At 40.4% G+C, this 17,818-nt stretch overlaps 1 protein-coding gene across 1 annotated transcript in view; it reads left to right on the forward strand.

The window, feature by feature from the left end:
* ADGRV1 (adhesion G protein-coupled receptor V1) overlaps nucleotides 1-17,818 on the forward strand; it is a 288,101-nt gene that overhangs the window by 218,876 nt on the left and 51,407 nt on the right. Inside the window, exon 88 of the mRNA XM_065656969.1 lies at nucleotides 13,402-13,559. Coding sequence (XP_065513041.1) covers nucleotides 13,402-13,559 — 158 coding nt within the window. The remainder of the gene's footprint in view (nucleotides 1-13,401; nucleotides 13,560-17,818) is intronic.

Consider the following 17,818-nt stretch of genomic DNA (forward strand, 5'->3'; position numbering starts at 1 on the left):
GGCAAGAGCCCGTTTGTCTGAGCGCTGTCCTGACAGCTGCAATCCCCTGTATTGTGCTTTTTGACCTGACACTGATATCCTCAAATGCCTTGTAAAAATTATTTTACACGACTAAGTTTTCTTTCTATGCTGCAAATGGAAATTTTAATCTTTATAGTCCATGCTTAATAAGTATACATGATAAAAGCATGACTCAATACTATCGTTTGCATGTCATGCGATTACTCAGAGAACACCTGGTTGCTTTCTGAAGGCTTAGGAAAAAAAAAGTAATGCTTGAGCGTTGCATTGTATTGCAATGTGCCTTGCCCTTTGCAAAAGAAAAAAAAAGTAACATTCTTTGCTGATGCGTTGTTTTAAAATTCTCGTTTGTGTCTTATGCATATCTTTAGAGAGATATTCTCTGACCAGTAGCAGAATGCCAGACATTAGCAGTGAAAGTAAAGTTTTTGGTAAGCGTTATTTTAAGTATTGGATAAATACTGCATTGGTAATTAGGAGCTATACATGTGTTTTTCACTGTTGTGCATCTGCAGGATTACTTTTCCTATTATGCAGTTTGGATTGTGCAATATTTTAGCTGATTATTATATAAATGGGCTTGCTTATCATCAGAGACATTGGCAAGCAATATCTTAGTTAAATACCAAATAGGATGTAAATAAAATACATGCTTAGCATGTTCTCTGGGTGTGTGCAGCTATCCTGTGCCTGTGCATGGTTTGCAGTTATTGATAATGAAGGGAAAGGTGAAGGCAGAAAGGAAGGGGAGAAAGGAAAGAAGAAAGGAAAGGGAAGGCAAGGCAAAGAAAGAAAAGGAATAGAATTAAGGAATTCTCTACAGTGAGAGGAAAAAAAAAAAAGAAAAAAACCCTCTGTTTCCTGTTTTGGGCTTTACTCTGTGGATTGCCTGGGAAATGTTTGATAACTGTTCACCAGAAGAGAAAGCTCTATCTACATTAGAACTGAACCTCAGGGGCTTCATTGGAAAGAGGAGTTCAAACACAGAAAGAAGTACTGCCTTACATCTTTCCTTGTAAGGCATGTACTTTATGTATTTGTCTTTTTCCCCAAGCATTAATTTCTGGTCTTGAAAGTAGCTGGCTAGTTTGTACCTGGACACCTTTTTAAGGGACCTAGCCGTGCTCCTTGGGGATCTGCTAAACAGAGCTAATCCCTTCTGTGACTGCTCCGAGGGTCATCAGCCAGTCTTGGTATAGTTTAAACCCCTCAGCTTCTGTTTTCCAGCAAAAAAAAAAAATATTACGACATGGAGAAAGTATTATTCTTTTGCTTTTTCCTACTCATAGATGGCCAGCTCCTTTGCCTGCTTTCAGTTTGCCAACACATGTCCCATCTCTTTAGAAAGAAAAAAAAAAAGAAAACCAAAACCAAACGCAAACCCAAACCAAACCAATCCAAACCAACAAACAAAAAATCAAAACTATTTTTTTCTTCATTGCTCTCCTGTGAACTTTTTTCATGTAATTCATGTTTTTTAAATATGTCAAAACCAGACACAGCTTGCCACTGAGGTTTTTGTAATGCTGACTAGAGCAGAACGATTATTTCATATGTGTTGCAGCATTTGCTGCTGTTCATACACCCAAATATGACATTGACCTCTTTGCAACAGCATAAAGTTATGACTCATGTTCTGCTTAATGCGATCCACAGTAGTTTACAGGGGTTTTTACACAGAACCATAGAATACCAGGTTGGAAGGGAGCACAAGGATCATCTGATCCAACCTTTCTTGTAAAAGCCCAGTCTAGACAAGCTGGTCCATCACCTGTCCAGCTGAATCTTAAACATGTCCAATGTTGGGGAATCAACCACTTCCCTGGGGACATTATTCCAATGGCTGATTGTTCTCATTGTAAAAAATTTTTCTTTTACGTCCAGTCAGAATCTCCCAAGGAGTAACTTTTACCCATTGCCCCTCATCTTTTCCTTGTGACTCCTTGTACAAAGGGAGTCTCCATCTTCATAGCCACCCTTTAAATACTGGAACACAGTGCTGAGGGGTCTCCGCTAAGCCTCTTTTCTCAAGGCTGATCAAAAAAGTTCTCTCAGCCTTTCCTCCTGTGGCAGCTTCCCAGTCCTTAGATCACCTTTGTGGCCCTTCTCTGGACCCCCTCCAGACCAGCCACAGCTTTTTTGCACAGCAGGGACCAAAACCAAACAGTGTTCCAGGTGTGGCCTGACAAGCGCTGAGTAGAGGAGGATAATGATTTATTTAACTCTGCTGGTGATGCCCTTGCTGGTGCAGCCCAACATCCCCTTTGTCACCTTTGCTGCAGCAGCCACTGGTCACTCGTAGTGAGCTGGTTGTCCCCCAGGGTCCCCAGGTCCCTTTCCACAGAGCTGCTCCCCAGCAGGTAGATCCCAGCTGTGCTGCGCTCCTGGATTATGTTCTCCAAGGTGCAAGACCTTACACTTGTCCTTGTTGAACTTCATCAGGTTCTTGTCAGCCCACTCTTCCAGTCCATCCAGGCCTTCCTGCAGGGTGGCTTTCCCTTCCAAAGTGTGCACGTCCCCACTCAGTTTGGTGTCATCAGCAAACTTCACCAGGGTATACTTGATCCCATCATCCAGACCACTCATGAAGATGTTGAAAAGTGTGGGTCCAACATCAATCCCTGGGATCCACTGGTGACAGGTTTCCAGTTTGAAAAGGAGCCATTTCCCACCATGCTCTGGGTACAGCCTCTCAGCCAGTTCTCCATCCGCTGCAGAGACCACTCGTCTAGACCACGACACTTCACTGTCCTGAGGAGGAGGCTGTGGGGAACCGTATCGAAAGCCTTGGAGAAATCCAGGTAGACAATGTCCACTGCTATCCCCACATCAACCGAGCAGTTTGCTTTGTCATAGAAGGCAATGAAGTTTGTCAAGCACAACTTGCCCCTGATGAATCTGTGCTTGTTTTCCCCAATCACATGCCTCTTTTGACTTGTGACGGCCCCAGGTGGATTCATTGCATAACTTTCCCAGGCACTGAAGTAAGACTGATGGGCCTATAATTTCCTGGATCCTCCTTTCAGCCCTTCATGTAGATGGGGTGACACAGAGGCTTCTTCCAGTCTTCTGAGACACCCCTCAGTCTCCATGACTTCTTAAAAATTATGGAGAGCAGCCTTGTTCCCAAGGTCTGTGGCCCCAGAGTGCTGGTAAAGACAGAGGTGAAGAAAATGCTGAGAACCTCTGCCTTTTCAGCATTGTTGGTGACTGCTTCACCTCTGCTGTTTAATGGCTGGCCAATATTTTCCTTCTGTTCTGGTTATTGTTTATGCACCTGGAGAACTATTTCTTGTAGTTTCTAACATCTCTGGCCAATTTCAATTTGAGCTGAGTTTTTACTTTCCTAACTGCATCTCTGCACACCCTGGCAATGTTCTTGTAGTTCTCAACAGTCATTCATCTGTGTTTCCACCTCTGGTTTCCACCTCTGGTTCTCTTGGTTTTGAGCAGACTCAGAAGCTCGCAGTTAAGTCAAGAGGGTCTCTTGCTCCACCTGCTTCCCTTACCTTTAAAGGGGATGAGCTGTTTTTGTGTTTCCAGGATAGTGTTCTTGAAAAACTCCCAGCACTCACTATCCTTTATCCTCCATGGAAACTTCGCATGGAATCCCTCCCAACTGGGCTCTGAGTGAGTTGAAGTTTGCTCTTCTAGAATTTAAAACCTTTGCCTTAGGACTAGCCTTCAGGGGCCTCGACAGAATCCCAAACTCCAGAATATTGTGATCCCGGCATCCACGGCTAGAACTAACTATACTAAAAAGCAGGTTTTCTTGTTCTGTGAGTAGCAAGTCCAGCAGTGCCTCATTCCTGCTCGGCACATCTAACACTTGCACGAGCAAACAGCCCTCTAGGCATTCCAGAAACTTGATGGATGACATGTGAGCTGCTGTTCTTCCAGCAAATGTCTGGGTAGTTGAAGTCACCCGTCAGAACCAGATGTGGTTGACCTGAAGGATGTTTAAAAGTGACCCAAATATAGTTTCGTTGGCCTTACCATCTTGGTTTGGAGGTCGGTAGCAAATGCCTACTGTAAGATTCTCCTTAGAGATGACCCCTGTGATCTTCACCTAAAGTCATTCAACAGGGCTTCCACAATCACCATTATTGACTTTTATACATTCCAGGTTCTCCTTAACATAGAGCGCAGCTCCTCCTCCTCTTCTGTGCCTGTCTTTACGCAACAGCTTATAACCATCCATTCTGTGAGTCATGCCACAATATTTCAGTTATTCCTATGATATCATGATTTTCTGACTGCAGATGGAACTCCAGTTCCTCCTGTTTGTTCCCCAGGCTGCATGCCTTGGTATACATACACCTAAGGTGGTTGGTCTTCTGGTTCTCCTCTTGGTAGGCAGCTAAGGAACATTTGTCACTGCTCTGGTTGCCCTGTCTTGTTCCCCAGTTGTTTGCAATGTCATGAGCATCACCACTTTGAACCTAGCCCCCCAAGTCCTGCAGCTAAAAGCCCACCTCACCCAGGTGGCCACCTTGCTGCCAAAGATTCCTTTGACAGGTGAATCCCACCCCTCCCTAGTGGGTGATAGTCATCATAGAATGTCCTGTTGTCATGAAAGCCAAAACCCTTACGATGTCACCAGCCACATTTTCCAGAATTAAGAACTAGCCAGTGAGCATGGTAGGCATTTAGTAGGTTTTACAAATTTGATTTCCTTGTGTTGCATCCCACTGTGTAATTCAAATACCATCGAAAGATTCCAAATGGATTTATAAACCAAACCTGTAACTTCATAAACAATGAAATCAAGTTTATCTGATGTAGTCTGTTGTCCAGAAAAGCATCTTGATTTTTGCTTTTTAATTCTTCATGAGCTGAATGTTTTATCATGTCTCGTATTTGTTCAGTTAGACCTGTTCAACAAGCTGATGTGTCAGATCACATTGTTTCTTTTTCTGACCTTTGAAGTAATGTTATTACATATCTAGTGATCTCAGTTTTTCCCTGTATATTCCAAGACATATTGAAAAAGTTTGTCAACAGACTAACTATGTTATCAGGTAATTTTTTTTGTAATTCTTGAATGAAACTTCTAAAGGAATCATGACTTTGAAATGTCCTTCAAATATTGCTTGACGTCTTCCTTGGTTACTAATAGACTGGAAAATATTACATTTACCTCATATAATACAAGCCTGGGATAAAAGAGTTTCCATTCAAAGTTACGACAGCACAATGCTGAGAAAGAAGTACATTGAATGTTGGTTATAATTCACAATGTTATTGACATCTGAGATCTGTTCTGAAAATGTAGCATGATATTCAGTGGGAACATGTGGAAAGAATTGTATCTTGCCAAGAATATGGCCATGCAAAAATAGGACGGGGAATAACTGGCTGTTTACCAGTTCTTCACAAAAAGTTCTGCATATCGTGGGTGATAAACTGAGCATGAGACAACAACTTTGTGCTATGGCACAAAAGGCAGATGTGGTATTGGCCTATATATGAAGCAACTTCGTCTTAAGGACACATAAAATCCTTCTGCTGTAGTCCCATACTGAGATGAAATGCTATCAGAGGTGCTCGACCCCATAAGTTAAGAAATACATTAACAAAATGGCGTGATCAATGAGACTGGTGGTGGTCTTAAATATAAAATGTGCTCAGACAGACTGAAAGATCTAGGGCTCTTTAGTTAATAGAAGACCAGAAGGGAAAGTTGCAGCAATTTACAAGTAGATAAAGAAATGTTGCAGCAAATAAAGGAAAACTCTGTTTCCCACATCCATATGGGCTGTGACCAGATGTAACGTGCGTATACCGAACCACAGAAGATTTAAGTGTAACAGTAGGAAATGGTTGCATGTTCTTTGTCAGGCTAGACAGAGATCAGGCAGAAATGATGTAGCATGTGGTAGAGAGAAAATCTTTTTTTATGGAGAGAAAAGCTTTTTAGTTCACTGTCACTGTACAGTTTCCTTTAGTAAAAGGTTCACATGTACAGTGAGTCATTTCTGGTGGTACTTCAAAAATATTTTCAAATTTCACTCACGTTAAACCATCCTGTAGCAGCATCCATGACACCATCACAGGCCAACACTTGCTGCAGTTTTAGGTAGCAAGGTGGCATCTGTTGTACACACAGTTGTTTCGTGGCTGAGTTGCAAACTTCCTATCTGTGCAGTAAAGCTTAAAAAAACTCCAGACAAGTGCTACACCACCCTCTATTGCCATAAAGCACATCAGATTGGGCCACTCTCTTTACATGTTTTTTCCACTGAATTTTAATGTGTGCTGAGTCCATGTTTTCATGGTGTTGTGTGATCTGTTGTTAGTGTATCTAGAAAACTGCATGAAGTGGAGTGAAGGCTATGGGATTAACCCATGTCCCTTTGCCACTGTGTATTTTTTGTATAATCTTGTAGAAATCTCTAAAATATCTACCCTAGAAACAGAACTTTATCTGGTATGAACATGGCTTGAATTTCCTCAGCAACTAGTGACTATCATCTCAAACATTACCCTTTTTAAGATGAGCATATGATTTCCTACTGGTTTTCTTCAAAACAGTTCATAACAACATAAGCAATGTTTTTAAAAGCAGCACATACAAATAAAAATTGTCAACATTTTTTTTTTCCCTGTGAGGGGAGAAGAAAACAAAACACAATATGAACATTAATCTTGGTGCCTAATGCATTTCTGGAAAATGACTACTGTTGCAATGTAAAACAAAAGAAGAATGGAATTATATAATTTGTTTAGGCTGAGAATTTGTCACGTTCAGGAGGCTTTGACTCTGCAAAAGCCGACAGGGTAATCTGCTCTGAGGGAATGCCCGCCACCGGTTCAGTCTCAAACAGTTGCTAAAACCAGCATTTTCCTGCATGCAGTTTTAAAGTAAATGAGCGTTATTTTTGTTTTGCTTTAAAATTTTCTGCTTTAAAGCTTGGCGGCTCATCCTCGCCCTCTACTCTGCCCTGGTGAGGCCGCATCTGGAATATTGTGTCCAGTTCTGGGCCCCTCAGTTCCAGAAGGACAGGGAACTGCTGGAGAGAGTCCAGCGCAGCCACGAAAATGATGGAGTGGAGCATCTCCCGTGTGAGGAAAGGCTGAGGGAGCTGGGGCTCTTGAGCCTGGAGGAGACTGAGGGGCGACCTCATTCATGGTTATCAATATGGAAAGGGTGAGTGTCACGAGGATGGAGCCAGGCTCTTCTGGGTGACAACCAATGAGAGGACAAGGGGCAATGGGTACGAACTGGAACACAGGAGGTTCCACTTAAATTTGAGAAGAAACTTCTTCATGGTGAGGGTGACAGAGCCTGGACCAGGCTGCCCAGGGGAGTTGTGGAGTCTCCTTCTCTGCAGACATTCAAACCCGGCTGGACACCTTCCTGTGTAACCTCATCTGGGTGTTCCTGCTCCAGTGCAGGGATTGGACTGGATGAGCTTTCGAGGTCCCTTCCAATCTCTGACCTTCTGTGATTCTGTGATGAGCTGCTCTGCACTGATTCACTGCATTGGTTCTACCCTCCTGGTAGATGCCCATGTGTTTAAAACATGAGTAGTCCTGAATCGTGTGTGCAGGGCCCATGGACTGGGACCTCTAGCTTGGCACTAAGGGAAATAAAACACTACAGCATTACCTGGACCTCACTGCTTTGGGATTATACCTCACTGCCAAAAAATGTGTAGGTATTTGATATAAAGAACAGCAGTATTCCAAAACATGCAGAAAGTTGGAAGAAGGGACCAGAGGGAACAGCATAAACTTGTGTAAGAATTATTGCACTAGATGTAGGCCCACGCCACAAGTGATTTGTTGTCTGAATTGCAAACGAACATACAGAACAGAGCTGAGTTTGTTGGCAATTCTGAGATGCAACGCAAGAAATCAGACCTTCTCAGAGTTTTATACTTAAAACTGTATTGAAATTAAAAGCCCAGATCTTCCACCTATCAAGAACTTGTAATGTTTTCGATAGAGGGCTGACTTTCAAACTGGGAAGCTGCCCAAACCAGCAGATGCAGATAATAAATATCGTCATCTATGACGAGTTCGTGAAAAAAAGACATTTTAGGGTTTTTGTGTTTTACTTAGATAAAGGTCATACACAGTTGCCGCAGATGGTTTGTCAGATTAGCAACTTTTTAGCAAGTAGTTATCTGTCGAAAAGTTTTCCGTTGTCTCGCCTGCTCTGCACTTAGTAGAAAATTGTTGAGCATGTTCTAAGAAGTAATACGAAGTACCAGCTCAGAGGTAACGTAGCCTTTTTCCACAACAAAGCCAACATCTGGAACAGAGCCAGTTGCTTTTTAAGAAAACCTAGGATGCATGGACATCTAGAAGTGTATGTAGATCATAACCCAACTTGCCTATTTTCATTTTTTAGCAGTCCCATCTACTTTGTGAATAATTTTGCTGAGTAAGCATGAATAAATGATTCAGGCTTTGCCTTTTCTGAGGTTATTTTAGGTGCGCAGATTTCTCTCTCTAAATGGAGTTGATGAAATAAAAACAAAGTGAAAATTGATGTTGTCCGACCTTTGCCTTTTACTTTCCTGAGGTAACGCGTGCAATATGAGCAAACTCACGTGATGCCACAATTCGCTGTTCCCTGTGCCAGGGTGCCCGCCAGCCTGCTGTGCCTAAAGGAAGGGAGAAGCTAAATCCTGTGCCCAGAATTAAATAACAACATTAATGAAAATAAATTATAAATTAAAATTAGCAATAGTAATAACAATAATGTAGCTCTGGAGAGAAACTCACTTGACAAGTAAAAGTCAAAAAAAAAAAAAAAAAGGTTAGTTGCCTGCTGACAAACCAAAACAAGAATACCAGGTACTTGATAGACAAGAACACTTCCAGTTTTCCATCGAACTTAACTTTCCATAGTTTCAAGATGCATTTCAAGGAGATTGTCCTCAGTAATAATGAAATGAAACTGCCTTTAATGCTTTAAACTATTTTAAAACTTTCTTGCTTAGAAGGGAACAAAATGTCAGTCCTTTCATTGAATACCTTTCTGAATTTTTTAAATAGTCCTTATTTCCTCAGCAAAGTTGCTTGTTTTCTTTTTTTTTCTTTTTCCTTTTTTAGTATTAATTATGGAATTGTGCTAACAAATAGCTCCAGTATATAACTTGTCAGCTGATTTCTGTTTTTCTTTTAAAAGTACTGCAAAAAGAAAAGACAACCTTCCATATCTTATGTAGCTGGAATATCTCCTGAGATTTTAGGAAATGTTATAGTTTAGAAGATCTTTACAAGACTTTGCAAAGACACTTTAAGGGATCAGATAAATGTACTTCACTGCATTGAGAAGCAAGTCTCACAGTCCCTTTTCATAGATTAGAAGGGGAAAAAATAGCAAAACCAAGGTAAAGCCTTGATTCTGACTAAGTGAGGTCATTTTAACCAATGAATTGATTTAAATGATTATGATTTTTTGAGATTATGTCTTTTCCAAAGGGAAGATAATATAGTCTGTTAATTTCCATGTCCTAAACTTGCCATGTTTCTTTGATTTAAAGTATCAGTTTAGATTGAATGAACATCTGCAATTGTTCTCAAGAGAGAAAAAAAACCCTTATATTTTAAAGCTATTTCTTATCATTCCATTCCTGGCAAAAAATATGTAAAGTACATGTCTTACTGCTTATATGGAAGGAAAAAAACTAATATAGTTTCTGTGGTTTTCTGTTGTGGTTGTTTTGAGGTTTGGTTGGTTTGTTGGCTTTTCTCTTTTTATTTTTTTAAAGTTCTTAAATAAATGAGAAATCATTACATAGTAATATGGAATTATACCTTGAAAAACACATATGCTATAGACAATTATTTTAAAATTATTTCTAGCATCTTTCACAGAATTATAACCGATACAGACCAACACAGGACTTTGAATAATGTGTTTAACATTCTCAGAATCTGGAAAAAAAAAAATTTTAAGTTAGAAACATTTGAGATGCGTGTAGAGCTCTGTTTGTGGGAAAAGTGACACTGTGGGTGGAGTAGGAGATTGGCAGGCTACCAGAGGGAGTCTTGAAGGTAATGAAAATTAGTTTGGCTAGGAGTAGTGAAAGAGAATCAATTAATGGGAATATGTTATTGTTGAGGTCGCCAGGAAAATTTATAACAATTAAAAAAAAAAAAAAAAGAGGGGTAAAAATAAAGTTAGTGGTCACAACAAAGTCGTCAAAAAACCACAAAGATGGACCCTCTAGTCAGAGAACAATAGTCAAGAGGGGCAAGAGTGGAGGCAGCTTGGGATGAAAACTGAACAATTGTATTTTTGATGACAGAAAACATGGAAGCTGGTAGCAAAACTTCCCGAAACAGCCAGGAAAAAAAAAAGTACAATTTGATAACAGAAAGTGTTAACAGGAAGTCACAGAAACTTTGTAGTTAAGTGACAGTCTCTGAAGAAGCTAACAGTGTTTGGTTTTTCTTGTGCCCATTGCACAAGGCATGTATTTTAACTGGTAGCTGTATTTTTTTTTTTTTTGCTGTTACTTGGAGTCAAAACAAAACAAGACCCTTATATGTACTTACCCAAGAAAGAAATTAGAAAATAACTGCATTATGCACAATGGCTTTGTCTTCCATGGATTAAAGACTTACTTTACAAAGCCTAGAGACTGTTTAAATTTTTTTTTTTTTTAAAAAAAGAACTTGCTTGCAGGAGATAATGCTCTTATTTAAACAAGAAGGTCTGAATTATGTGTAGGTCATTCCAGATTCTACATCAGTATTTCTAGGCCTTTTCCTGTAGAATAGTTGTGTTCTGGAACACCAACTTAGTTGATGTTTTGGGACATTTTTCTTCTATTCCCATCCAACGCTAGGAATAGGTGAAAGTAGTTCCATGTGATACATGTGTCATGGTAATGGAATGATAAATGTGTGCCCCTAGTGTCAAGTATAATAAATATTTTCAGTTGGTCCCTGTAATGATATCCCCCATGATTTCCAGCATAAAATATAGCTTTCAACATACAACATCACACTGCTGTATGTGAATAAAACTTACAGAAAGCAGTGGTTGTCATTGAATTGCTCATCATTGCTTTCAAGAAAAAATCCAAAGTAAGATTTGTGGGTTAATACGGCTCCGTGTATTTCTTGTCTACATAACTTTTCAGTGTCATCTTTAGAGCAAGTGCCTGGGGATATTAGTAAACGAGATCCATCACTGTGGGTTTTCATTTTTATGCAGCTTTCATTAACTAAAGGAGTGCTCACAAAAAACTTTCAAGATGTTCAGATAGTTTTTTAGGAGTGTATGTGGTCTCTGAAATACGAAAAGCTATCAAATTAAAAAAGATACTGCAGGTTTCAGAACATAAATATGACTTTGTAGAAGGCTATACTTGTGCTAAGATTCTTGGCTTCAGTATAATCATTCAAAGCAGCACAGGTGATGGTAGAGTCATAGAATCATTTTGGTTGGAAGACACCTTTAAGGTTATTGAGTCCAACCATAACCTAAATCTAGTACTAAACCATGTACATAAGAGTCTTCATGACTTAATGCTAATTTGGCCCACTCAAGAATACAATTGAGGAAGAAAACTGAATTTCATACCTAAGGAATGTTAAAAATTAGATGGGTGAAATGTGTCAGTTGTTGTGTCCAGGAAGCAACCGTGTTGCAGCAGGCCAAGGGAGGTGACCCTTCCCCTCTGCTCAGTACTCGTGAGTCCACGCCTGGAGAACTGAGCCCAGTTCTGGGCTTCTCAGGACAAAGGACACACGGACGGACCGGACAAAGTCCAATGAAGTCCAGAGGAGTAAGGACAGGTGGACTGTTCAGCCTGGAGAAGAGAAGGCTCAGGAGGATCTGATCAAGGTATACGTAGGGAGGGTGCAGAGAGGACACAGCCAGGCTCTTTTCAGCAGTTCCCTGTGCCAGAACCAGAGGCAACTGTCACAAACTGAAGCACAGGAGGTTCCCTCTGTACATCAAGAAACACTTATTCATTGTGAGGGTGACTGAGCTCTGGCACAGGTTGCCCAGAAAGGCTGCGAAATCTCCATCCCTGAACATACTCAAAAGCCACCTGGACGTGGTCCTGAGCAACAGACCCTGAATGGCCTTTCTTGAGCAGAAGTTTGGACCAGATGACCTTCAAAGGTCCGTTCTAAGCTCAACCATTCTGTGATTCTGTAAAACAAACACTTTTAATTGCTATAGAGAGATCCTACCCACCCCGTTGCTTACCTACTTGCTTGGTGATGTTATCAGGTTCTATCTCAGGCTGGTGTCTGAGTCTGTATCTTCTAAGAGAGTTGCGGAGGATGTCTAGATTTTGCTGGAAAATTATTTTGGGGATTCACTGATTGTGCCAACTGATGGTCTGGAGGAGCTGACACAGAATGCAGTCCTAGAGGCTTGCAGGACTTGCTGGACAGAGTACACCATGTCCACCTAACCAAACCCAGAAGGTACACCAGGCACACTGGTGAAAGATTGGTTCTTAGGTGTCTATTATACCAGCATTGCCTCTAAGCTTAATTAGCAGCACTGACCTGACAAACAGAAGGGCTGGGTGAGTTACACCCTCTTAATAAGGACAGCAGTGACCACATACTCTCTAGACATAGTGACTCCTGAGCCGTCCCTTGGGCTGCTCCGTTGTGCGTCATCTCCAGAGTAGGTCAGTGGCAATAAAGCACGTACTGATCTCCAGGGAGGTCACAGAAAACCCTGGTCTCTCATGCCGTAGAGAGCTCTCTTTAGCTATCATCTCCATATTCTCCAAGACATCATCTTATATGCGTAATTTGATTCTTTTTCAGGAATAATTCATGTTCCTGTCACATCTTTATAAATAATTATAACTTTAATAAATGGAAAGGGTAAGGAGAGACAGGACAAGTTAAAAAAAAAAAAAGGGAGGGAGCATTTGGCTTCAGTGTGCAAATGACATATAATTTCCAACAACTTGAGGAGGAATAGTTATCTTGCCTTTAAGTCTTGTTCATTTATTTTAAAAATATATTTCTCAAAATTTAATTTGTGGTTTCAGGAGCTAAGTATAGAAAATTGCATAATGCCCTTTTAGACTTTGGTGACTAAGAGTGTTCCCATTAAATGAATATAGCATGCATGGAGTTTGTTAAAATATAATTTGTTCCATTGCAACAGTTTAAATCTCTCCAACATTGGTTAGGCTAAAATATATCATACGTGGTTTTAAGGTGCAAATGTTGTTTTCCTTAGGATAGAATAAGGAGATAAGAACCAACAGAACTCTATGAAGGTTACTCTGGGAATAAAGTTAAAGAATTTGTGGTTTGTAAAGCATATCTTTATTCAAAAACATTTGGTTTTTTAAAATTTCACTTATGATTGTTTGAGGTGGTTTTTTTATGTTTACAAACAGAATTTTTTTTCCCATTTTTTTCCCTCAGATGCTTCATTCCAAATGCCTATGCTGCGCTCTTCACTGCTGCTCTGGTGCCATTAATGTGCTTGGTGGTGGTTTTTGTGGTGTTCATCCATGCCTACCAGGTGACCCCACAATGGAAAGCGTACGATGATATTTTCAGGGGAAGAACAAATGCTGCAGGTACGATTCGTTGGCTACCCCTATGCAAACAAGTTTGGCTTTCAGAACGGTACTGACTGTTCTTTCCGGTTCAGAAAACCCCACTAGAAACCACAGAGACACCTACTCACTCGTTTAAGATTAAGCGCGTTAGTGGTCCCTTTGATGTCTGTGAAAGAAGTTTAATGATGGAAGTCATGCAGATGCTTAGCTGTTTCAGGAGGACAAAAAAGGGTTAAACCAAAACCAAGAAATTTGTCTAGTTTAATAAAGAAAATAGTGATAAAACACAGCATCACCCTGGTCAGAGCAATGCCTTGTGTTTTGCGGTATATTCGATGGCTGCCCAGTCACCCACTGTCCACCCACTGTCTGCATGTTGGAGCATTTGGAGTTAATGCCTCTGTTTTGAAATTTCTTAGTGCTACTTGCAACTGAAACGTGCTTGCAAGAAAAGGTCTGTCATGAGCAAAACAGGAAGCATTGGTCGGTCTCCTCTGTCAGAACAATTTCAGATACAATAACATTCCCAAAATAAAGTTGTAGCAGTTTAGACCAACACCATAATAATAGGACACTGTACGAAGCTTGCAATATTCCTTTTGTTTTCATGGTGCTTTTGGAAAAAAAATCTGAGTTTCATAAACAAGCGCAAATATACAGATTTTAATAAAAGTGTGCCTATTTTCTCCCTGACTGCATGAAGCCAGTTAGATTTGATAAACTTGTGAAGGATCCCTGAATCGTTTTTCTCAATTCATCAAAAAAAACCCAAATGAACTTAAAAGGGACAGTGAATTATTAAAAAATTCCATTGATTAGTCCAGTGTTGGTAACTGCACAGATTTATAAAGAGTAGCTGTCTTGTTCAAATGCTCGAATTTGCAGTGATAATTGTATTATTAAGTGAGGAGTTGTGGGGTATTTTTTACATTTGAATTATAGAAATATAGTCTTTTATGAAAAAATGAAATAAATGTTAAATATTTATTATCTGGACATTTCTTCAGATATTAGTTTCTTTCTTAGTGACAAAATGTCAGCTTGACTAAGAGCTATATGAATTTGGATAAAGTCTGATAAACATAGCTTGTAAGTATAATGCTCAAGAAAAAATAGCAGAAAGTACTAGCAGAAGTTCTATCTACATGATATAAAGACATGAAATAATAGGGTTGAAACAAAACTTTGTTTGGTTTAATGTAGGATTCAGCGTGTTTTCTGTCTCAAATAGAGTCCAGAAAATGGTATCGAGAGCGATGAGGTCTCAGAAGAAAAGAGAGAAAAAATCAGGAATAGACGTGTTCAGTAAAATGTCAATAATAGATGCCTTTTTTTATTTTTAAAGCAGGTTGCAACTTTTAATACTTGTGCACCTGCATGACAAACTGATGTTTTGCTACCATAGGGCTTTTGCAAGCACAAATGAAAGTACCTTGTGCTGCGTGGGTGAGAGCAAGTTGGAGAGAGTCTGTTTTAGAGAAGAGAAAGAGCTGCAGAGCTGCCTGCTGAGGTTCACGGTGCCTGGGGCTGTACAAGGGCTCTCTGTGCGGCTGTGTTTGTCGTGTACGCTTCCAGAAAGAACGGCTGGTGATTTCTGTAGTTTGTAACATTGCCTATAACTACATAACATGGTACTAGCTCTTAACTAAAGGCCTCTGACTTTCTGACTGAATATTTCTCTACTGAAATGTGAGATGGTGGTAGTATATTTACGTTATTTGGAATATTTTATGGGAATATCATACTTTTAAAGACATAAAGGCAGCTTGCAGTAAGGCCTACTACTGCTTTTAAGTTTTGAAACTTACCATATAACCCACCTTTTGGAGAAGAAATGATCGGACAATGCCCTCAGACTCATGGTGTTAAATTTGGGGTTGTCCTGTGCAGGGACAGGAATTGGACTCGATGATCCTTGTGGGTCCCTTCCAACTCAGGACATTCTATGGTTCAGTCACCCACAACAATGAATTCCTACAGCAAAAAAAAACCCCACAGCTTTCCCAGTTTCAAGCCAGAAGTTCAGTACCCAAACTTCCCCACCTTGAACAGTACAGTAAGTAATGAAAAAAAAATCACTGCTTTGAAAAACCATTCTCCATTAGTCACCCTTTCTGGAAAGAGAATAAAATTCCAGGTGAATGACACTTTAAAAAATTATGCCATATGAAGTGCAGAGAGCTGTAAACATAGACAATAATGTTTTTAAATATGCTTTCACATCTACTAGTAATTGTTGACAGCTGTTCATTAAAATTCCAGAGAGCAAAGATATTGCAGAAAGGAAAAAGTGCCACATGTAATTATCATTTTTATATAGATATTAAAACAAACACCTATTCATGTGTGAATATTTGAACTAGTACTGTTTATTCCCTGCCTGGGACTCATCCAGTTAGAAGACAGTTAAAATTGCAGCCTGATATCGATGACCCCATATGGATTCTGCAATAATTCATGCAAAACATTACTGAATGTTGTCAATAAAAATAAAATAACAAGGTCACTGTCTTGCATATTACCATAAAACAAAAACACGGGTTGGATATGCAGACCTGAAAGAAAATAAAGTCATTGTCTGGCTTCTAAGTGTACAATCTTTTGGTCATTTCATAGATTGTAGGAAAAGCATCTTAAACTATAGCTGGTAACTCTGAAGTTCCATATTTGTGATCTCTGCTTGAGGAAGGCTGTTACTAACTTAAGTAGAAATTTAACAGAAATAGGAACAGTAAAATGTATCCTCATTTGTCAGGTACTGGGTTTTTTTTCAAGCAAATTAAGTATGCAAGTGGCTGAGCTAAAAACTGAGTAAAAATTTTTTATTACTCTCTCTTCTCCTATTACTGGAACGCTCTGGAGCTTACCTTGCAAACAAAGTTCATTTTGAACTATCCAGAATCACAGAATCATAGAATGTTTTAGGTTGGACAGGATCTTCAAACATCATCTAGTCCAATCTCCCTGCCATGGACAGAGACACCTTCCAGTAGATCATGTTCCTTAAAGCCCCATTCAACCTGGCCTTGAACACTTCTGAAGATGGGACATCCACAGCTTCTCTGGACAACCTGTTCCCATATTTTGCCACCCTCATTGTAAAAAATTTCTTCCTTTTACACATTCTAAATCTACCCTCTTCAACTTAAAACTATTACCTCTTGTCCTGTCAGGCACTAGTAAAACATCTTTCTCTGCCTTTTTTGTAAGCCCTCTTTAAATACTGAAAGGCCACACTAAAGTGTCCCTGGAGCCTTCTCCTCTCCAGGCTGAACACTCCAAGTCTCTCAGCCTTTCTTTATAGGAGGGGTTTTCCATCCCTGTGACCATTCTCATGGCCTCACTCTAGACTCACTCCAGCAGGTCCATGTGTGTCCTGTGCTGAGGACCCAGAGCTGGACCAGCACTGCAGGGGGGTCTCACCAGAGCGGAGCAGAGGGGCAGGATCCCCCCAGACCTGCTGCCCACGGGGCTGGGGATGCAGCCCAGGGCACCATTGGCTTCTGGGCTGCGAGCGCACATGGCGGCTCATGGCCAATCTCTCAGCCCAGTGCCCCCAAGTGCTTCTTCGCAGGGCTGCTCTCAATTCCTTCATCTCCCAGTCTGTACTGACACTGGTGATTACCCCAACCCACGTGCAGGACGTTGCACTTGACCTTGTTGAACTCCATGAGGTTCACATGGACCCACTTCTCAAGCCTGTCCAGGTCACTCTGGATGTCATCCCTTCCCTTCCCTCAAGCATATCAACTACACCACTCAGCTTGATATCATCCACAAACTTGATGAGAGTGCACTTGATCCCACTGTCTATGTCATTAATAAAGATATTGAACAGTACTAGTTGCAGTACGGACCTCTGAAGGACATCAGTTGTTCCTGATCTGCATTCAGACATTGGGCTGTTGACTGCAATTTTTTGGATGTGGCCATCCGGCAGATTCCTTATCCATCAAGTAGTCCATCCATCAAAACCATCTCTCTCCAATTTAGAGACAAGGTTGTGTGGGTCCATGTCAAAGGCCTTAGAAAAGTCAAGACAGATGACACCAGTTTCTCTTCCTTTATCTACCAGCACAGACAGTCCATTGTAAAGGGCCACCAGATTAGTCTTCTACAGCTCTTGGAATAAATTTCGTCTGCTGTAGTGGAACATCTTCCTGAGCTTTGGTAGCAATACTATTTTGTTCTGTCTGTAGGAACACAGTCTTGTTACCCACACTAAAGGGGACTCCCATGTATTTTTGCTACTAAGAACAGCATAACAATGCTGGGTT

This window comes from Caloenas nicobarica, chromosome Z, assembly GCF_036013445.1.
Source record: "Caloenas nicobarica isolate bCalNic1 chromosome Z, bCalNic1.hap1, whole genome shotgun sequence".
In the NCBI taxonomy this organism is placed as follows: domain Eukaryota; kingdom Metazoa; phylum Chordata; class Aves; order Columbiformes; family Columbidae; genus Caloenas; species Caloenas nicobarica.